Source organism: Neomonachus schauinslandi, chromosome 12 (genome assembly GCF_002201575.2).
Source record: "Neomonachus schauinslandi chromosome 12, ASM220157v2, whole genome shotgun sequence".
NCBI classification, from domain to species: domain Eukaryota; kingdom Metazoa; phylum Chordata; class Mammalia; order Carnivora; family Phocidae; genus Neomonachus; species Neomonachus schauinslandi.
The window spans coordinates 35,216,996-35,239,833 of record NC_058414.1 but is presented as its reverse complement, the minus strand read 5'-3'; the positions used below and the strand labels follow the sequence as shown (position 1 = coordinate 35,239,833).

Sequence of the window (22,838 nt, the reverse complement as noted above, 5' to 3'; positions counted from 1 at the left end):
TATAGATAAGAATACAAAGTTCACTATTAATTCTAAATATGTCAATTGTTGACATTTTATTTCCACCCTTCTTTATATGTTTATATGCATGTAGGTGTTTTACAGAATCAGAACCATTGTTCATTTAGTTCTATATTTTTTACACTGAGCATTTTTTAAAAGTTTTTTTTTTTCAATTTATTCATTTGAGAGAGAGAGCGAGAGCACGAGCAGGGGGGAGCAGTAGAGGGAGAGGGAGAAGCAGACTCCGGCTGAGCAGGGAGCCCAACTCAGGGCTTGATTCCAGGACCCTGGGGATCATGACCTGAGCTTAAAGCAGACGCCCAGCCGACTGAGCCACTCGGCACCCCTACAGTGAGTGGGTTTTTTTTTTTTTTTTTTTTTTAAGATTTAATTTATTTATTTGAGAGAGAGAGAGCACATGAGAGGGTGGAGGGTGAGAGGGAGAAGCAGACTCCCGGCCGAGCAGGGAGCCCGACGCGGGACTCGATCCAGGGACTCCAGGATCATGACCTGAGCCGAAGGCAGTCGCTTAACCAACTGAGCCACCCAGGTACCCTACAGTGAGTGTTTTTATAAGCATTTTTCATTGCATAAAATTCCATTACAAACATATCAGAACTTGGATCTTCAGGTTGTTTCTTACTTTTTACTATTTTAAACAATACCAGAAACAACCTCTTCTTACACACATTTTTGTCTACATTTCATATCTCCTTAACATGGATTCCTAGCGGTCCCTAGGGCCCTGGCCCCTAATGGTCCCTGCCCCTGGAATTCACACCTTGATGTGGTCCCCTCCCACACTGTACCAGGGTTGGTCTATGTGACCAACAGCATATGGCAGAAGTGATGGCCTGTCCCTTCCAGATTAGGTTATAAGACGATGGTGGCCTCTGTCTTGGGTATGGGTGTTCTCCCCCTCTTTCTCTATCATGGATCGTTCACTCTGGTGGAAGCTATGTTGTGACCAAAGCTATGGAGAGGCCAGCATTGTGGAAAACTGAAGCCTCCTGCCAACAGTCACACGAGTGAATATTTCTCCTCCTTTGTTTTGGTTTGGTTTTTATTTTGTATACACATTTTTCTGACAGATAGAAATTTAAAATATTATGGAGCGCCTGGCTGGCTCAGTCTATACGGCACGCAACTCTTGATCTCAGGGTTTTGAGTTTAAGCCCCACGTTGGGCATAGAGCTTACTTAAAAAAACAAAACAAAAAACAAACATTAAAGATGCCTATTGATTAAAAAGAAAGAAAGAAAAAGGAAAGACAAGGAGGATAACCGAATTCCTTAAGAAAAAAAATGAAAAAACCCATTATGCAATGGGGCCCCTGGAGCATGTGACTCTTGATCTCAGAGTCATGAGTTCAAGCCCCACATTGGGCAGAGAGCTTACTTTAAAAAAATTTTTAGGGCGCCTGGGTGGCTCAGTTGGTTAAGCGACTGCCTTCAGCTCAGGTCATGATCCTGGAGTCCCTGGATCGGGTCCCGCATCGGGCTCCCTGCTCGGCAGGGAGTCTGCTTCTCCCTCTCCCACTCCCCGTTTGTGTTCCCTCTCTCGCTGTGTCTTTCTCTGTCAAATAAATAAATAAAATCTTTAAAAAATAAATAAAAAATAAATAAAAAATAAATAAATAAAAATTTTTTAAAAATCGGGATGCCTGAGTGGCTCAGTGGGTTGAGTGTCCAACTCTTGGTTTCAGCTCAGGTCGTGATCTTAGGGTTTTGGGATCACCCCCGAGTCAGGCTCCATGTTCAGCAGAGAGTCTACTTGAGATTCTTTCCCTCACCCTCTCCCTCTGCCCTTCCCCTGCTCACGCTCACTCTCTCAAATAAATAAATAAATCTTAAAAAATAAAACATTAAATAAAAAAATAAAAATCTTGTAATTCAGTTTGTCCAGCTTTCCCTTGGTGATCTCATTACCTTTATTTATTTAAAGATTTTATTTATTTATTTGACAGAGAGAGAGCGAGCACAAGTAGGCAGAGCGGCAGGCGGAGGGAGAGGGAGAAGCAGGCTCCCTGCCAAGCAGGGAGCCTGATGCGGGCTCGATCCCAGGGCCCTGGGATCACGACCTGAGCCGAAGGCAGACGCTTAACCCACGGAGCCACCCAGGCGCCCCTTCCTCATTACCTTTAAATTTAAAACATTTATCAAAGTAGTACGAATAGTAAAGAAAAAAAAAAAAGCCAAGTAATTCTAAATAGCTTATGATGAAAAACAGTGGTTCCTGGCTTTATCCTTCAGAGTCTCAGTAACTGTGTCAGGATTTGATCAGAAAAGCAGAACCACTAAGGATAAGCTAGAGTAAAGGATCCATGTTAGAGATTTTACCTTACACAGCTGTGGGAGCCTGTCGAACAGTCTGTGCAAGGCTCTTGCTTCTTTTTTTTTTTTTTAAGATTTTATTTATTTATCTGACAGAGAGACACACAGCGAGAGAGGAAATACAAGCAGGGGGAGTGAGAGAGGGAGAAGCAGGCTTCCCGCGGAGCAGGGAGCCCGATGCGGGGCTCGATCCCAGGACCCTGGGATCATGACCTGAGCCGAAGGCAGACGCTTAACGACTGAGCCACCCAGGCGCCCCAAGGCTCTTGCTTCTGTGTCTGGCACTGGGGCCAGCAGGGCAGGCGGACTGGAACGGAAGATGGGCTTGAGGTGAAGGAGAGGAAGGACAAACTCAAACCTGCATCGGCCAAGAACCTGAATGGTTAGGAATAAAATTTTCCAGATACTCATGTCAAGATTTATTTGTGTACAGGAACTATTTAAAGCTCATCCTAAAAACTTCCTGTCAAAATAATCTTAAAAATATTAATCTAATAACAATCTGAAATTCTACTTGACTGCAAGAGAATTTGAAATTTAAGCCAAAGTTAGTATGAACTAGTATTAACTACTAGTTAACTAAATAGTAACTAAAATATCAACAGGCATTTATTTTAGTGAACAGCATCTAACTTGGACTCTGCACTAAGCACCTCCCATAAGTGAGGACCCAAGTTAGGTGCTGTGGGAATTATAAAAACGAGTAAATAAAACACACCATCTCTGGGATGCCAGGATTAAACATCTACTTTCGGCTCAGGTCATGATCCTAGAGTCCTGGGATCGAGTCCTGCACCGGGCTCCTTGCTCAAAGGGGAGCCTGCTTCTCCCCTTGCTTATGGTGACGAATAAATAAAATCTTAAAAACAAAACCAAACAATGTCTGTACTCCCACCAGGGGTGGGAGTAGGGGTGATAGAAGCAGCAACTTAAATGCAACAATAGAAGAGGCTATTGATTGATTTCAAGGATCCATGGACATCTGGAAGGGTCTCATGGAGAAAGAGAATTCAAGGGCCTTAAGAAAGGCCTTTGGGGTGGAGTTCAAGGGAACAATATGAACAAGGATTTGGCCAGGAAAATGAGGAGGGTGTCGTGGGGAAACATTTCAGTGGTGGGTAGAAGGAAGAGACAAGGCTGGGAATATAGACTGGGGCCATATCAGGGTAGGCCCTCAATAACAGGAGAAAAGGAATGAATTTACCCGGTAGGCGGTGGGAGCCATTGGTATTTGTTGAGGAAGAAAGTGAAAATTTAATCTTTATTTAAAAAAATATTATACATGTACCAATGTATAAACACATGGTAAGTATATATACTATTTTCTCTCTTTTTTTTAAGATTTTATTTATTTGACAGAGAGAGACACAGCGAGAGAGGGAACACAAGCAGGGGGAGTGGGAGAGGGAGAAGCAGGCTTCCCGCTGAGCAGGGAGCCCGAAGCGGGGCTCGATCCCAGGACCCTGGGATCATGACCCTAGCCGAAGGCAGCCGCTTAACGACTGAGCCACCCAGGCGCCCCAATGTATCCTCATTTTAAATAAGTATCATACATTATTTCTTTTAGCAATTGACCACTCTTTGAAATTTTCCTAAAATCAATCAAATATTGATCAATCTATTGCTCCAAATTATGAGAACCCTGGTGTTTTCTGTTTATACCATTTTTAGGTAGAAAGCCCCACATTTAATTGTTTAAATGAAATAAACCCAAAGTAAATACAATGTAAAAAACACATTTTAATCCAAAAGTTTGAATACTGGCACTTAGCTATTTACAATGGTATTTACAATCAACTTTACAGTAACATTTGTGGAGAGAACTCTGAACACAGAGCTATCTACAGTTGCTTCCTTCTAACATACAAACCATAGCTGTGCAGAAAAATGTTAACAGTTAAAACTGCTACAACTCAAAATCATTACGATTAAATTAGATTTGACAAATTTTCCTGGGGTTGAAAAACGCTGGTTGTCAGGGTAGAAGAAGAGGTGCGTATGTGCAATCCCCACGTCTTCCCATTTCCACATTGTTGTTCCCTCCCTTAGCTGACCTGCACTTGAGTAGAACCTACACCTGAATTCTGACAATTCAGGGTGTCTAAGACTTTATTTTAGGCCTGTTAGTATGAGTCTACAGCAGATTGTTTAAGTAGAACTGTTTTTTAGATATTAACGCATATGAACTATAAGTCATTTTTATGACTGCCCAGTGGTTGTTTTAATGGTAGTCAAGAAACTGCCAAGGGGGATGCCTGAACATGACGTGATCCCTGTGTGCTCTTCATGAAGCTGTCTGCACTGTAAAATTTTATGGTTTGATTGTGAGCCTCACCTTGACTGAGAAGGGAGATGAAAACAATGACGATCAACAAAATAATTCTGAATCTGTTTGCTACAGAATGAAGTTTGAAAAAGCTCAGGCTAATAGAATCATCCACCAATCACTTTCCTTAAGGTTAAACAGTCTATCTAGCATTTTCTAGATGAAGAAATAAACCTTGTGTAACTTTGTGATAGACACAGTTGGTCATAGCTACATTTTATTTGATTAAGTCCGTGGTCAGAAATCCAAACCTTAATTAATATTTTGTTCTAGCAGAAAAATACAATCCATTGATTGTAATGAGTTTCTAGAAAGAAATCATGGAGAAAAAAATAGATACTACCTGTTCCTACTGGTCTCCTTGGGAATTGCAGCCTTTGCCTGGGAAGATACATATATAGAATATATTTAATTCCTTGCTATCCCTTTTAAATTTCCAAGTGACTAGTAATAAACAAGCTAATGATTACTGGGTAGTTAGGGAAAAATTTCTAGTCACCTTCCCATCTAAGAATTTCATGAAAGAAACACGCGGCATGTCTTAGAGGAGTATGAATACAAGATGACTGGAAATAAGTTTCACTTTCTAAACTACAAATGGTTGGCAACTGTTTCCTTAATAGTGATTGCAGGAGTAGGTCCAACATGAGTCCATATGTAGCCCTTCTCTGGTCTGGTCGGAACTGTGGGAAACGGCGAAGAACGTGACTTGAAATATTCAGAAGGTGCGTGACACACAAATTCCAAGTATTCCATTTTCCTTGGAAGATCCTCCTCTGGTCCTAAAAGGCAGTTGACGGAAAGATCAAACACAATTTTTGAACATATATATCATTTTCATAAAAGATTATGCCTAGATGCTAGGAGAAACCACTCTGGTGGTGCCCTGCCATTAGTCCTCGATAGCTGTATTATTCTGAAGTCCCTCTCCATCATTTTCTTCTACTTTAGCTGTTTAACTCCCCCAAACAGTGATTCAATATAGAAAGGATTCTAAAAATAATATTAGTACTATACAGTGCTTATTATATGCCCACACTGCTCTAAGTACTGTATATACACCGATACTTTGAATCCTCGAAACTGTGCTCTGAGGAAGCCACTATTATTCTTCCTGGTTTTTGTGTGAGGAAAACGAGACAAGAGAAATTAAGGAACTTGTCCAGAGCTACACAGCTGGTCTTAGGTGCTGGGCTACGAACCCAGATCGTCTGGCTCCAGAGTGTGTGCTCTGAACCCCTATGTTGTGCTCCCCGCTCCAGTGTCCGAGGATTAGGAGGAGGGGGTGGGAGAGGAGCCTCAGAAGTGATTCTTCACATCACCGCCTCTGCCGAGAATCCTGTCCTATAGGTCACGTAGATAAAAATCCACTCTTCTATGTACCTACAAGCAGAAGACTAAAACTGATCATGTATCAAACTTCACACATAGGTGAGAATAGCAGCAGTATGTTATTTGCCCGAGTTCCCTCTGGAAAAACAAAACAAAACAAAACTTTTGTATGCAAAAGTAACGCATGCTCATTGCAGAAAGGTTGAAAATATGGGGTGACTTCCAAACTCTGGACACTTTTAAAATTGTATGACTCAGCAACTTCTTCCTGTGAGTCTACATCAAGAAACATTTATACCACTTCTGTAGCCTTGAAATGAGTGAGAGCACAGTGGCTGCCATTTCAACTGTACATGACGATATGTTATAAAAGGTCTAGGATGAGGTGTGTGACATGTAGAGGGACATATAATGAAAATTTGTAAGATTCTAGGAATAACGGGGACAGTTCCTTTTGAAATTAGTTTTAACTAGATTTTTATAAGTAAATATGCCTAAATAAGCCTAATGTCTGATCAATAAATTCTTTTTTTTTTTTTTAAGATTTTATTTATTTATTTGACAGAGAGAGACACAGCGAGAGAGGAAACACAAGCAGGGGGAGTGGGAGAGGGAGAAGCAGGCTTCCCGCGGAGCAGGGAGCCCGATGCGGGGCTCGATCCCAGGACCCTGGGACCATGACCCGAGCCGAAGGCAGACGCTTAATGACTGAGCCACCCAGGCGCCCCAATAAATTCTTTTAATAGAGTTTAACCCTGGGTCCCTCAGAAAAATCTTATCCACATCACTTTTTAGTAGGTATATACTGCCCTAACTCAAAATAACTGAAAGCACTCAAACCCCAACTGTATAAAATGTCTTTCCTATTTTCTATAAAGCTCTTTACTTTTTAATATTTAATAATGCTTATGTCTCTTTGTTATGGACTGAATTATATTCCCCCCACTCTGTATGTTGAGGCCCTAAGCCCCAATGTGATGGTATTTAGAGATGGGGCCTTTAGGGAGGTAATTCCGGTTAAATGAGGTCATAGGCTGGAGCCCTAATTTGATAGGACTGATGTTCTTCTAGGGAGAGGAAGAGATGCTAGGAATGTGCACACACAGAGGAAAAGGCCACGTGAGGACGCAGCGAGAAGGTGGCCACCTACAAGCCAGGAAGAGTGCTCTCATCAGAAAGTGACCCTGACAGCACCTTGATCTTCAACTTCCCGCCTCCAGAACTATGAGAAATAGGTTTTGTGTTTATGCCACTCAGCCCGTGGTATGTGGTTACGGCAGCCCGAGCAGACTAATACCTTCTTTTATGTAATAACGGAGAATTACCTGAGTTCAAGAACCTGTACCCCTTGTCAAACTCACCGATGATGTAGGATGCAGGATCAAACTGGTCTCTGGGGCTCGAGAGGGTGGGAATGAGCCACGTCAGGGCGGCGCTTTTCTCACAATACTGGTCCTGGATGAAGCCCCTGATCTGAGCGTAGTAGGGCTTTCCATCTTGTTCATCAATCACAGAAACAACATCTCCAATTTGGTAATATACTCCCTGGGGGAAATAGAAGACAATCCCATATTTGAAATAAAAACAGAAAAAAGCACCCCAGCTATGAACTGAAACCTCCCTAACACGAAATAAACAGTTTGCAAAGTGGTCAGTAAAACACCTTTAAGATGGTCCCAATGGACCATCAGTGTTTATATGGTTGATGCCAATTCTTCTGTTTTTTTTTAGAGAGAGAGCTCGAGTGGGGGTGGAAGGACAGAGAGGGAGAGAGAGAATCTTTTTTATTTTATTTTATTTTTTTAAAGATTTTGTTTATTTGACAGAGAGAGACACAGCGAGAGAGGGAACACAAGCAGGGGGAGTGGGAGAGGGAGAAGCAGGCTCCCCGCAGAGCAGGGAGCCCGATGCGGGGCTTGATCCCAGGACCCTGGGATCATGACCTGAGCAAAGGCGGACACTTAACGGCTGAGCCACCCAGGCGCAGATTTATTTATATTATTTATATGAGATTTATTTATTTTAGAGAGAGAAAGATAGCATGTGTGCTCTCGTGTGGACTGGGAGGGGCAGAAGGAGAGGGGGAGAGAGTCTTAAGCAGACTCCATGCTGAGCACAGAGCCGATGTGGGGCTCAATCTCATGACCCTGAGAACAGGACTTGAGCTGAAATCAAGTTGGATGCCTAACCAACTGCACCACCCAGGCACCCCTTTTTGTTTTTTTGGGAGACAGAATCTTGAGTGGGGCTTAATCTCACGACCCCGAGATCATGACCTGAGCCGAGATCAAGAGTGGAATGCTCAACGGACTGAGCCACCCAGGTGCCCCTGATGCCAATTCTAAAGTTGTTCACTCTTGAATAAAAATTATACACACCCCCAAAAATGTGCATCTGGAGAAAACATTTGTTTATAAAGACACTTTGATTTCGTATTAGAACAATGTTATCCCTACAGCCAATGAGCTGTGGAAAGGGGAAGTGACTTTGCTGAAGGCTACTTAAGGCAGAGAATGCAGCTGGGGCTGCACCTTCACCCGCTCTGGGGTCCATCTCTGTCCTGTATTGGAAAGCAGTGCTTACCTGATGAGAATACGCTCTACACTCCTCCCTCCTCGGCCATCCATAAAGAAAATGGACACTACACATTCCAACCCAAAGAAATGAGAAACTCTTCTGATCATAACCAGTCTCCGGGATGGGTCCCGTGCCATTCACTCTGCTATCCTCCCCCCAGACAATTACCTGCGTTTCCAGCATTCATGGCTTCCGGTCTTATTCCTGCTCCACTTCGCAGCCAACTAACTCATCTGTCACGTCCATGTCGAGCCCTCCCTATGACCCTGCCTCTGCCATCTGTTGCATGTCTCCTTCCCTAGGTCTTCAAAAGGAAATAATTTCTCCCTTGAGCATCCATAATGTCTGATCCAAATCTTTATGGTACTCAGCACTCCCTTAGGTGGGTATGGTTCTTAGCTGGTGAAGGTGTCCTTGACTTGCAGGAACCAAGTGCAATTTATCACTGCTTCCCTCAAAACAGGCCTTGGCAGCAGGTAAAGTGCTGGGGTGTGCCCTCAACCATAAAAATAATTCTGAAGAAATACTTCCAGTGAGTGGGCTATGAAAGGAGCTTTTCCTGGTGGACCCTTCATCCGTGTGTCTAAGGGCTACGGTAGCATCTGGATCACTACGGACGGGCAGAGTCAATGCGGGCCACAATCTGCCACTGGCTAGTTCATATCCATCATCAGCTGGTCCTCAGAGCCACTACTCAACATTCTTTTTTTTTTTTTTTTTTTAAAGATTTTATTGATTTATTTGAGAGAGAGAATGAGAGACAGAAAGTACGAGAGGGAAGAGGGTCAGAGGGAGAAGCAGGCTCCCCTGTGAGCCAGGAGCCCGATGCGGGACTCGATCCCAGGACTCCAGGATCATGACCTGAGCCGAAGGCAGTCGCTTAACCGACTGAGCCACCCAGGCGCCCATCAACATTCTAAGTTATTTGTCATATAAATACTTTGCACTTATGGTCTGCTTTGTCTACACGCAGAATCATTATTCCCAAATTTTAAATGATTAATTCATTTTTTTGTACAAAGAACAGGGCTTTGCTTATCATAGACACTCAAATATATGCTAAATGAGTATTAACTCAAAATATATAATAGTGTGAAAATAGAACTGCAAGGCAAAGACAATGTCTTACTGAAAGATTCCAGGGACACCTGGGTGGCTCAGCTGGTTGAGCGCTGGACTCTTCTTTCCGCTCAGATCATGATCGTGATCATGGTTGTGAGATCGAGCCCCACGTCGGGCTCTGCACTCAGTGGCGAGTCCACTTGAGATTCTCTCTCTCTCCCTCTGCCCCTCCCCCTGATTCCAACGGCGAACAGTACCTGGCACGTATTTAAGTGATTATTAGCACGTGTTGTGTTGTGCATGTATATACAGAAAGCGCTAACCATGACTAAGGCACTTAATCTAAGGAGTTCCTTCATTTGCAGGGAGGTTTCAGGGCTGCTGGCAGAAAAGAAAGAAGGGTCAACTCAATATACTGAAGAACACTGGATTGGGAGTAAGCAGAGCTGTTCATGGGGCTCTTCCGCCACAGGGAGGCCATTCAACCCTTTGGGGTCTTGGGTGCCCACACTCCTGGCCATCAGACCCAGTGGCTCCCACTCAGCTCCCTCTCGCATGCCTGATCTGGGCTCTAGTTCAGCAGATGGCAATGACCTCTTAAGTCCTCCCGCTCCGGTGCTGCGTGCAGGGGCAGCCTCTGCAATCCTGGGTATCGGCAGCGTACCTGAATATTTTGTTGCACTTTGTCCTTATTGTCTAACAAACAGGGGTGGCAGACAGCAATAAGAAATACGGTATTTGTGGGGTGACTGGGTGGCTCAGTCTGTTAAGCAGTTAAGCGTCTGACTTTGGCTCAGGTAGTGATCTTGGGGTCTTGGGATAGAGCCCTGCATTGGGCTCCCCACTGTGTGCATGTGCACGCACATGCTCTCTCTCTCTCAAATAAAGAAATAAAATCTGGGACGCCTGGGTGGCTCAGTCTGTTAAGCGGCTGCCTTTGGCCCAGGTCATGATCCCAGGGTACTGGGATCCAGTCCCACATCGGGCTCCTCGCTCAGCGGGGAGCCTGCTTCTCTCTCTCTGTCCCTCTGCTTGTGCTCTCTCTGTCAAATAAAATCTTTAAAAAAAAAAAAAAGAAAGAAAAAAAATTTTTCTTTTTTTTTTTTTTTTTTTTTTTTTAAAGATTTTATTTATTTATTTGAGACAGAGAGAATGAGAGAGAGAGAGCACATGAGAGGGGGGAGGGTCAGAGGCAGAAGCAGGCTCCCCGCCGAGCAGGGAGCCCGATGCGGGACTCGATCCAGGGACTCCAGGATCATGACCTGAGCCGAAGGCAGTCGCTTAACCAACTGAGCCACCCAGGCGCCCAGAAAATCTTTCTTTTTTAAAGATTTTATCTATTTGACAGAAAGAGACACAGCGAGAGAGAACACAAGCAGGGGGAGTGGGACAGGGAGAAGCAGGCTTCCCGCTGAGCAGGGAGCCCGATGCAGGGCTCCATCCCAGGACCCCGGGACCATGACCTGAGCCAAAGGCAGACGCTTAACGGCTGAGCCACCCAGGCGCCCCAATAAATAAAATCTTAAAAAAAAAAAAATGTAATAACTTGTAATAAGAGGTCTCACACCTGTTCAAAGGCCTTTCGCCTTTTGGTTGAGACATGCCTAGAAATCATTAGTACACTAAATCCTTAGCCAAACCAGTTGCTTTTTTTTTTTTTTTTAAGATTTTATTTATTTATTTGACAGAGAGAGACACAGTGAGAGAGGGAACACAAGCAAGGGGAGCAGGAGAGGGAGAAGCAGGCTTCCCACTGAGCAGGAAGCACAATGCAGGGCTCGATCCCAGGACCCTGGGATCATGACCTGAGCCGAAGGCAGACGCTTAACAACTGAGCCACCCAGGCGCCCCCAAAATACCATGTTTCAATAAGCAACTACCCCTCCTACCTCAGCTCTGGATGAAATGTTTTATACCAGCCACCTACGGGGAAAACTAGCTTAGAGAAGAACAAAAAGCAATCACACATTATATAGAGGGGCAGAGGCCTTTGGACTAACCCAACATTTGGCAGCGTATCTTATGACAGGCCCAAACCTTCCCTCAGTAACCCTACCGATGCTTACCTTGTAGAAGATTGATTCTGCAGTGATTATAGTGGAAACGGACTCAGGAGCTTTGATGGGCTAGGGGGAGAAAAAAACAAAAGTAAAAATATTAGCACATTCCTAGTGTGTATGTGTGTGTAGCGTAGACAGGCATTTTCCCAGTCATCTACAAGAGTTCTGTAACTTAAGAAATACTAAATCTGTTGCTGGTTGACCAGAAGTGCAATAAAAAGATAAATGATTTTCTGAATGTTGTGGCAAAGCACAGTCTGAATATTTCTGTGGCTATTTCTGCTACCATCAGCTTAAAAATTGCTGAGAACTAAAGCACAAGCTGCTGAGATCTACCTCAACCGCTCTCGAAGCTTTATTACATATTAACACTCTGGTTATAAACAATATCCTGGCTCTGAAGGCCTGGGCACGACAAAAAAAAGGAAGTAATAAAAAAAATGTGTAGGTGGGGCGCCTGGGTGGCTCAGACGTTAAGCGTCTGCCTTCGGCTCAGGTCATGATCCCAGGGTCCTGGGATCGAGCCCCACATCGGGCTCCCTGCTCAGCGGGAGGCCTGCTTCTCCCTCTCCCGCTCCCGCTCCCCTTGCTTGTGTTCCCTCTCTCGCTGTGTCTTTCTCTGTCAAATAAATAAATAAAATCTTTAAAAAAAAAAAAATGTGTAGGTGAACACAATGTGAAAAAGTGTCTCCTTGAAGACATTTTCCATCTCAACTTAACTATGGAACTAGCTGAGATACTTGTCATCAGAAGTAATTTTCTAGCAAGGCTGAACTAAGGTTACAGAAACCTCCTTGGAGTGCTTAGTCATTTGCCACCACCCAGCCATTACTGCATCCCCTTCTTCAGCCGTAGAACACGCTTATATGCCACAACACAAAAACCAGGCCTCCCCAAGTGTGTCTTGGTACCATCCGTGAAGAGAGGGGTTGCTAGAGAAATAGATACTGAAATAATTGCAGAGCATATTCTACCACACAGAAGAGGAAAACGTGTGTGTAAGTGATAAAACTATAATCACATGCACATTTACTTTTTTTTTTTTTTTAAGATTTTTATTTATTTATTTGAGAGAGAGCACAGAGAGAGGGCCAGAGGAGAAGCAGACTCCCTGCCGAGCAGGGAGCCCGATGCGGGACTCGATCCAGGGACTCCAGGATCATGACCTGAGCCGAAGGCAGTCGCTCAACCAACTGAGCCACCCAGGCGCCCCACATGCACATTTACTTAACGTGCTTTGTCAACAGGTGCCTCATTTTAAGAAAACTAAATTATAAAAGTCTTAAATCAATTAGTCAACTATTCTGAGTAAGAATCTGCAAGCGGCACAAGAATTTACTACAGGGCCACTCTGTGTTTCACAAATGAATACGCCCAATTTCAGAAATGCCTTCACTGGTAAGGGAAGCATTCCTGTTCTAAAAGGAAAGAACACCATACTGAGGTTTAAAAAAGTAGTCTACAACGCACTGTCCATTGTGGATGACCATTTTCGCCTTGTGTTTACAAAAATACTGAGAATTTACTGCAACAAAAGGTTCTTTCAACTACCCCCAGCATAAGTCTTTCAACCATCTAGTTTCTTACAGCAGCAGAAGAAAGGCTTAGCAAAATTTTTGATTCACATTCATCAAATTGATCACCATAAATCAGTAAGATACTTTTTCTGGGGCTGTAATAACAAACAAATATGGAAATGAATGAGTTCCAGTATTATTTACTTACATCTTTAAAGAATAAAAAAAAATTTTTCCCCCTAATATATCTGACCATATCAAGAACCATAATCCCACCTCCTCCTTGCATGGAGGGCCCAACCAAATGCATTCAAGGTTTACGTTTCTTTTACACTCATATTTTATATTTCCCAGTGGAAAAAATTAAAAGCTAAAAGAAGAGAAAAAGGATATTATTAACTATAAACAGTAAGCCTCCTGCAACAGAGCTCACTTCCTTTTAAGAAGTGCGGACCACTCCCCAGAATACTGCAGAAAGGCTCGGAAGAGCAAAGTTCAGATGAGAAATGAAGGCACTGACAGGACACACTACACACACGATGCCATTACTGTAAAAGACACTGTCCACAATCATCTTACATTTTTTAATTTAAAAATATGTCTTCTCCCTTTTCCTTTAGTGGAAACTTTCTTTTCAGCAGCTGGAGCAGATTTGTATTTAGTGTTTCTGAGCCGAGCAGACCGCCTGTGAATTTCCTGCTTACTCTGTTACATAAACAATTAAAGAACAAAAAAAGATAAAGAAATAAAATTGTAGAAAGATTGCTGTCCCGATACAACCATCTTACAAGGACTTCAGAGTATGCACTTTATGCTGACTTTTAAAAAATTAAGTAACTGTGGCTTTTTACCCTGGGTAATCACAGGAACTGGGCTAATTAAAACAGGGAGGGCCCTAGACAAGCATCTCCAGAGCCTCCAAAAAGGTGTGAAGTACGTACAATAGGGCACTGGGGGACGTGCACGAGTAAGTCTCGGCCAAGGCAAGAACTATTCGTTTGCTGTTTGTAGTGGAGAACATCCCTTAACAACTCAACTCTCCGACCCCGGGGAGCGGGCTGGGTGTGGCACTTCCCTACAATGGAATACTTATGCTGCCATTTAAAACAATGACATAATCTTACTTAATAACATGACATAATAATAAAACAACCTTTAACAGGGAAAGTAGGTCCAGTAGCATGACCCCGTTTACGTGTGTGTATTGAGATGTCTGGTTACTACCGCAAATGTTACTACAGTGAGGGGGATATCTGAAGGGTTTTAAATTGTCTTGCTTCTTTACATTTTCAATTTCTCACAATACCAAAGGTGCTTAGAATGGGCCAAGTCAGTGAACATCTCATCGTGGGGCGGGAGCGGGCGGCCCTCTCTAGCACGGCCACCGCGATCCGGGAAGGCCCACGCGCGCGCCCCCTTCCCCGCCCCGCCGGCCTCCGCCCACCCCACGCCCGGTCGGCCTCCGCGGGCGGGAGGCGCCGGAAGAGCTCACCTGCTTGCCGCCCCCGCCCCCGTTGCTCTGCGGAGGGGCAGCCGAGGTGCTGGCGAAGGTCGCCGCGCCGAAGCCGCCACCGCCGCTGCTGCCCCCCGTCCCGCCAGCCGCCCCGGAGCCGGCGCCCCCGCCGCCCGCGCCGCCCCGGCCCGTGCAGTGGTGGCAGAGGATCTCGCCCTGCGGGCCCTTCTTCCACATGGAGGACGATGTGGTCTTGCAGACGCTGCAGGTGGGCTTCAGGCCCAGTGGCATCGTGGCGGGCTCGGGCGGCCCCCGCGGGCGCAGCGACACGGGAATGGCGACCGCCGACCCGGGCCGCCCGCTGGTCGGCCCGCCACTCCCAGCGACAGGAAGAGCGGCGCGGGCGCCGAGCTGTCCACGCAGGGACCCGAGGGAGGCCGCTGCCCCCTGGAGGCAGGAAGGCGGTTCCACCCGCTCTGCGACCGGTACCAGCCTCGGGCGGCCCACAGCGCCGGGAGGCGGGCTCGGGGGCGGGGCCTGGCCTGGAAGGCTTCCGGCGATGGGTGGGGCCTGCGCCGCGCTGGCTCCACCTCCCCGCGACCGGAAGTGCCCACCCGGGACTTCTGGAAGTGGACTGTAGCTCGGACCTCGATCGCCTTCTGGCGAAAGATGTTGGCAAACTTTTTGGCTTTAGGCCTGGGATTGGCGGGTAGAATGCAGAACACCAAATTAAATTTGAATTTCAGACAAGCAACGAATAATATTTTGATATGCGTGTATCCCATGCAGTGTTCGTTGTTTATCTGAAATTCGGATTTAACTAGGTGTGCTGCATTTTTATTTGCTAATCTGACACTCTGGCCGAGGACGCCTTTACAGTCCTAAAAATTATAATTTAGAACCCCAAATACTTTTACTTATATGGGTTGTATCCATGGACATTTATGCATTAGGAGTAGAAGCACATTTTAAAGCCTACAATGTCAATCACACGTTCCTAAGCCCTTGGGTGATGATGTTATCACAGGTCCTGTAGCCTCTGATCAGCACGCCAGTGAGCATGAGAGTGGAAAGGCAAACAACTGGTTTGGCCCAGACAAGAGCATTATGACAAGCCAGTTCCCCTCTTATTAATGTCGCTAATCAGAATGGGCCTCACCAGGGAAAAGGGTTTCTGCTTTTCAGCCTCACTTCATAGTGTAGTGGTAGGTACCTGTTTTCAGGATCCTGGGTTTTCTAGACTTGATACACCTGGAGACATCTCAATGCATATGCTGGTGGCATGGCCCAGGGAAAGAAAGAAAACTTGTATTGAACGCCTACGATGTCACAAAATCTCATATAGTGCTTATGACATCCCTGAAAGGAGTTACTATGCCTGTTTTACTGTTAACTGATGATTAACAGAGGGACCGTGATTTGGACCTGTGGCCGACACAACCTCTGCTCTGACACCACATCCGAAGGCCCTCAAAGAGCCCTGGTGCCTGGGCTGCGGCTCAGGCATTCTTGTTCTGAGTCTAGGTTTCCCCAATAGTAGAACAAAATATTAACTACTTTCCAGGACCTGTATGGGGATTAAGACCAACTGTAAAAGTGGTTGAGGAAAATAGGTAAGGACTGTTGTCTCGTTTTAGAACCATGCACTCTGTGAAGGGCATCTAGGTGGTAAATTTCATGCCCCCTAATGCATGTCTCCATCTCCCAGTGTATACTTCTCTTTGCACTTCATCCACAAATTACTCCCTCTCATTCACTGAGAACCTTGACCCGTGGCTCACCAGCTTCGTCTCCATCATAGGACACCGTCCTGGGGTGGGTCAACATCCACATGTATGAACACCCAACACCCTGTTTCCTCCATTCCTCCTCGGCCCCCATCTCCATCTCCTGTTTTTGTCAGCTCCTGCAGCTTCTGGTCACACCCTTCACCCTTCTGAGATCATCAGGAAGAAGGCCACTTTTACCCCTTTTATCACAAAGTAACTCCAACCACCAAATCAAGAAATAGAACATTACTACCACAAAAGCCCCTACTTGCCCCTTACCACTATACCTGACTTCTGACACCACAGATTTCATAGATTCCCTTTGTCAGGTTAAGAAATTTCCCTTTGATTTCTGTTTTCATCACAAATGTGTACAATTTTATCAAATGGTTTTCTCTATGAGATGATCATAATACTTATGTGTTAATGTGTTCATTATGTGGATATACTTCTGAATGTTAAATTAACATTGCAACTCCTGGAATGAACCCAACTTGGCTGTGATTTACTATCCTTTTCCCATATTGCTGGATTTGGTTTACTAATATTTTTCAGATTTTTGCATGTGTTCACGAGTAAGATGGGCTTATAATTTTCCTTTCTTGTAATATCTTTGTCAAGTTTTTCGTCAAGATTATGTTGGCCAAAGTAAAGACTTTGGATTACATCCTGAGTGACACAGGAAACTATTTGAGGCTCTTCTACATGCAGAAATGAAAAGATAAAGGAAAGAAAGCAATTTACAGAACAATGTATAAAATACGATCACTTTATGGAAATATAAAAGCTGTATGTGTGTGATGAATACTTGTTTTAGTCCTTTAGACAGAAAACTGTTGTCAGTTGATGGTAACAGAATCGGTGAGGAAGACTTTCACTTTTCATTTTGTATTGTTTGAATTTTTTTCACCACATCATGTGTTCCTTTTATTTAAAAAAAAGAAAGAAAGAAAGAAAGAAAATATCACAAATGGGAAAAGGGAAACACCGGCAGGTTTTCAGCCTTAGAAATCCTCTCCCAGCTGGAGAGAGCAGTGTATGGTGGCTCGGGTCTCATTCAAGGACTGGCAGCCGGGCCTCCACATGTAGCTTGGGTCATCGTCTGTAAAATGAGGACGGTATTGCCCACCTCAGGGCTGTGTGAAGATTTGATCTGTTCTTAAACTTGGCTCATAGTTTTAAGTCAGTAAGTGGGTCTTCTCTAAGCAAAGCCGCAAGTCCTGTGCAGACCACACTAGGGTGTAACAGAGTGGTGTGCCATGGGGACAGACAGGGCTGCTAGGCAGAGAAGGTGATGGGGCCAGGGGTGGAGGGGCAAGTCAGGAGGTGAGGGAAATGGATGCGAGGACAGAACTCAGGAAGGCAACTCAATGAAGTCAGTGACCCAATCCCCTGCTCCCTCGCTGGGGCCTCAGGAAGAGCATGAGCCACAACTGGCCAGGCTGGGCTCCCTGGTGCCCAGGTGCCAGGGAGAGATCTCAGACTGAAACAAAGACAGAGAGAGAGAGACCAGCCTGGACGCAGGGGAAGGGTTCAACTGCACATAGAGACAGAAACAATCTGTGCCTGTGGGGATACCTGAGAAAATTGAGAAAATTCTGCTCACTGTGTGTGTGTGGGGGTGGGTGGGTGATAGAGCAAGTGTGTGCTGTGAAGACAGGAATAAATACCTCCTAGGGTCTTCAAATTAACACCAAGGGAAAGGAAAGAGCTGAATTCCCCAGGAGATTATCAGTGCCACCATGCAGGCTAATTTGCATGATTTAGGTGTTGCATGGTTCATTAATCAAAACTCTTAAAATTAAAAAAAAAAAGGGGGAGAGCAGATGCATAGAACATATCACAGTCTGGTTTCAAAGAGAGTACTATTCATCCCATTTTGTGTCCTGGTGGATATGGGCAGCGTGGGACTCCTTGAGCACTCATGCCCTTGTCCTGTGCAGCTCCGGGGCAGAGCCCGTGTCCCCGCTTACTTACCGGGCCGACCAGGATGACAAGAGCACGCACCTCACAGGGTCGAGGTGAGGAGTCAGTGAGTTAGTGCGGGTAAGGTTGTCAACAACGTCTACATTCGGTAAGTGCCTGATTGAGGTTGATTCTGAGGCCAGTTAGAGAGGAGGAGGAGGAGGAAGCATTTTTTTGATCATAGTCAAGTCACTGGTTATACCCTCCTGACATGCAACCTTGGGAAAACGTTAATTAACTCAAATTGTCTACTGACGACAAACTAGGGAGAGAGATTGTGGTCGGGACAGAGGGTGAGTGAGACCCATGAAAGTGCGGGCAGGTGCAGGAGAAGGGAGCCCAGGCAGATGAGCTTGCTGACCATCCCCTTTTTCATCCTCAGGAGGGGCTTCATCATGTCCATCTCCCTCTGTGGACATACCTACCGTGTTAGAACCTGACGCGATTACTCTGTTGTGCGGGTGTCCCACGGCTCCCAGTCCCGTGCCCTGTGCCTCCACGGGACAGTGAGCGTGCTGAGAACAGGAAGCTTGCTTTTTTCCTCTTTGGGTTTCTTCCATGCCCCGCACACAGTAGGCACGCACTGATGAGCAGTGTAGTGAGTGGGTTAATAGGTCAGTCAGCCTGTTCTCAGCAACACTCTCCATTCAGGACAAGTGTCTGCTCCCATGCCTCTCCTTGCTGCCCTCCTACATCGTCATCTGACTTCTCTCACCCAACAGCCCGAATCAGGCTTCCCCGGCTCCTCACTGGCCTGCTGCCCCGGGAAGGCATCTCCCTATATCATGGGGTGGGGGGGACGCGTTATCATCCCCCAGAAAAACCAGTGCCTGCTTTGTCATAAACAAATCTTCCTTATTTGAAATAATTGTGGGGGTCTTCCTCCTGCTTGGGAGAAGGTGATGACGCCCTGTCTTCTGGAAGCAGCAGGATGCCTAGCCCACCCCGAGCTCCAACTGCCACTCCCCCAACTGTCACTCAGAACTTCCCTCCTAGCCCCAGGGCCTGCCTGCCCTTCGGATGACCGCTGGCTCCCGAGCCAGGGAAGCATTCTGAGACCAGGTGAATGCCTCATTGTATGATTAAGGCACCAGCCTACTGTAGTTTCAGGAGGAAAGCTCAGCTGCCGTTGATTTTTGTTTGTTTTTCGTACCGAGTGCTTTGAAACTCTCTCGCTGCCTCTCCCCCTTCTGATTTGCAGGACCGCCGGGGAGGAGACCAACTTGGGTACTCTGGCATCTTGCGGGGCTCCTCAGCTGCGTGTGAGGACAGTTGCCCTCAGAGGAGCTCCAGATTTTACCAAAAAGAGAAATATTTCTTTTTCTCTTCCAAATGTAAATATCTTCTTTAATATAAATAATAAATGCTCATTATAAAAATTCATACAACTCAGAGTGTGCTCCCCAGCTCTGCAGTGTTAGGGATACCCATGTTAACGGTTTGTCCTATATCTCTTCAGCCTCTGAAAATGCGTACGTGTGCGGTGTATAAAACATGAGTGTGATCCTACTACTTATTATTCTCTAGCTTTTTTTATTCAAAAGTGTGTTGGAGTGAACTTCTGACATGAATCCATATATATATATATTAAACTTTTCTATGCCAAAATCAATTTAACCATTCCTTAATGATTGATATTTAGTCTGTTTGAAATTTTTTTTGCAGTTACAGTGAATAATGTAATGAGCTTCCTTATATATATGTCTCATTGCCTATTTGTGTGGGTATTTTTATGGGGCAAGTAACAAATGTAATTGTTGGGCATAAAGTGATGCACATTTTGAATCTGATGCTGCCAAATTACTGATGAAAGAAAGGTTTACACACCTGCCAACTGCTTGAGGTTTTCTCAGGGCTGACTTAGCCCCCAGGCACAGTAGGCACATTGCCTAGGGCCCAACGTACTTTTAAGGGTCATGAAAATATTTCAGTTTCTTTTAAAATCAGTAGAAAAAAAGTGAATATAATAATAATGAATAGTGTACAATGAATCCAGCCTGGATTGTATTTTTTTCATTCCAGTGCAGCCAAAAAATGCACATGTAAATATTTTTTTTATAGAGACGGGATCCCCAAAGGCGAATGTATGTAGGACCCCCACAAGTCGGAATGTGGCCCTAGGTTATCCATTTCTCTACACCCTTGCAACTCTGAGAATTAGCTTTTTAGTTTTTTTGGGGAAAAAAAGTACACAATTGTTTTTATTGCATGGATATTTGTGAGGTATTATCTCCTAAGTTTATTGAGCACTTAAAGTTCCCTTATGAATTGCCTATTTATATTCTTTTTTCATCTTTCTAAAGAGTTGCTCATCTTTTCCTTGTTAAAAGCTTCTTCTTACAGTATAGTAAATATTGCAAGTTTTATTTTCACAAATTTGCATTTCAGAGTTATTGGTATATTTTGCAATGATATTAAAAGTGCTTTTTGTACACATCTGGCAAGCATTTCCAAGCATTCTTACAAAGGCTTACAAAAATAATCGTTGATATTTTCTTGTAGAGTATCTATGGCTATTATTATTTATGATAATATCTTTAATTCATCTGGAATGCATTTTTGTAAAAGATGTGAAATAGTTATTGAACTTTGTTTTCTAAGCATAGCTACTTGTTCCAACACTATGGGACAATAATTTGAAATGCCACCTTTATAAAAAAAATTTTTTTTTTAAGATTTTATTTTATTTATTTGAGAGAGAGAGAATGAGAGACAGAGAGCATGAGAGGGAGGACGGTCAGAGGGAGAAGCAGACTCCCTGCCGAGCAGGGAGCCCGATGCGGGACTCGATCCCGGGACTCCAGGATCATGACCTGAGCCGAAGGCAGTCGCTTAACCAACTGAGCCACCCAGGCGCCCTATAAAAAATTTTTTTAAAGATTATTTATTTGAGAAAGAGACAGAGAGTGAGTGCGGGGGTGGGGGAGCAGAGGGAGAGGAAGAGAGAAGCTCAAGCAGACTCCCCTCTGAGTCCAGAGCCTGACGTGGGGCTCAATCTCATGACCCTGAGATCTTGACCTGAGCCGAAATCAAGAGTCGGACACCTCACCGATTGAGCCACCTAGGCACCTCCCTTTATCAAATTTTAAATTCTCATACACATGGGTCTATTTCTTACATCTCTTCCATCCCATCCATCCATTTATCTATTGACGTGCTACAACCATACTTTTAATCCTGTAGCTTCATGGTATTTTGGTTTCTAATAAGGTAAATCAGTACTCCCCAGCTCCCCATAATCCTTCTCTTTCAATTTTCTTCTTGATTATTCTCATATATTTACTCTTTCTGATGAACTTTAGAGTTACGTTTTCAAGTACTGAAAAAAAAATCCCAGTGAATTTTGCAAAATTTAGAGGTTAATTTGAGGAGAAGGACATCTTTGTAAAATGGAGTCTGCCTCTCCAAGAGTCTGGTGTTCTGTTCAGACCTTCTTTTTATGCCATTCCCGAGTGGGGTATGGTTTGACCAAGCCCTGGTCCTCTCAGCAATCTTCTGTGGGGAAGCAGGTCAGCAACAGGGGCTTGTCTGAGTCTTCATGTCCCCGTGAAGCTAACGGGGGGCTTTTCTTTGCCATTTTTGGTTCATTTCGTACTGGTTTTCTAAGAACTGGGCTCTGCTCCAAAGCACTGTGCCAGAGCCACCGTAGACTCTTACCCGGATTTCTGGTCTCTTTGCTTCCGCTTTTGCTTATTCTGGCCCTTTCTCCATACTGCGCCTAGTGCAGTCTTTTTTTTTTTTTAAGGTTTTATTTATTTCTTCATGAGAGACAGAGAGAGAGGGAAGGAGAGAGCACAAGCAGGGGGGCAGGCAGAGGGAGAAGCAGGCCCCCCGCCGAGCAGGGAGCCCGATGCGGGGCTCGATCCCAGGACCCCGGGATCATGACCTGAGCCGAAGGCAGACGCTTAACCGCCTGAGCCGCTCAGGCGCCCTAGTGCAGTCTTTCTAGTTAGATCCCCTGGTCCCCTACTGGAGTACCTTCAGTAATTCCACATTGTATCAGTTACCTATGGCTGTAACAAATTACTACAGACATAATGACTTAAAGCAATACAAATCTATTCTCTTACAGTTCTGCAGGTCAGAAGTCCCAAATCGGTCTCCCTGGCCTAAAATCAAAGTGCCAGCACTAGGATTTGGAGGTGCTAGGGGAGAATACATATCCTTGCCTTTTCCAACTTGCAGAGGCCTCCTGCATTCCTCGGCTCATGGCCCCTTCCTCCGTCATCAGAGACAGCAACTCTGTCACTCGGACCTCTGCTCCTATTGTCATCTCTCCTTCTGTGACTCTGGTCCTCCTGCCTCCCTCTTATAAGTATGATCATAAGGATGCTTATGATTCAGTTGGGCCCACCCAGAGAATCCAGGATCCTATTCCCACTTCAGAGTCCTTAGCTTCATCACATTGGCAATGTTCCCTTTGCCATGTGAGGGGCATTCA

General features: G+C 44.9%; 1 protein-coding gene across 1 annotated transcript; it reads right to left on the bottom strand.

The window, feature by feature from the left end:
- Window positions 1-4,102: 4,102 nt before the first annotated feature.
- GATAD1 (GATA zinc finger domain containing 1) lies at window positions 4,103-14,954 on the bottom strand. The gene is made up of 5 exons (XM_021689675.1): window positions 14,703-14,954; window positions 13,790-13,915; window positions 11,700-11,759; window positions 7,356-7,539; window positions 4,103-5,444 (listed from the first exon to the last, which is right to left on the bottom strand). Exons 1-5 carry the CDS (start codon window positions 14,952-14,954, stop codon window positions 5,254-5,256), a joined length of 813 nt encoding a protein of 270 aa, XP_021545350.1. The 3' UTR covers window positions 4,103-5,253.
- Window positions 14,955-22,838: the final 7,884 nt, after the last annotated feature.

Coding starts and splice junctions, on each gene's coding strand:
- GATAD1 (XM_021689675.1), bottom strand. CDS start 14,954: ATGCCACTGGGCCTGAAGCCCACCTGCAGCGTCTGCAAGACCACATCG. Junction 11,760..13,789: donor ATATTTTTAAATTAAAAAAT/GTAAGATGATTG, acceptor TTCTCCCCCTAG/CCCATCAAAGCTCCTGAGTC. Junction 5,445..7,355: donor TCCTGCATCCTACATCATCG/GTGAGTTTGACA, acceptor ACTGCCTTTTAG/GACCAGAGGAGGATCTTCCA.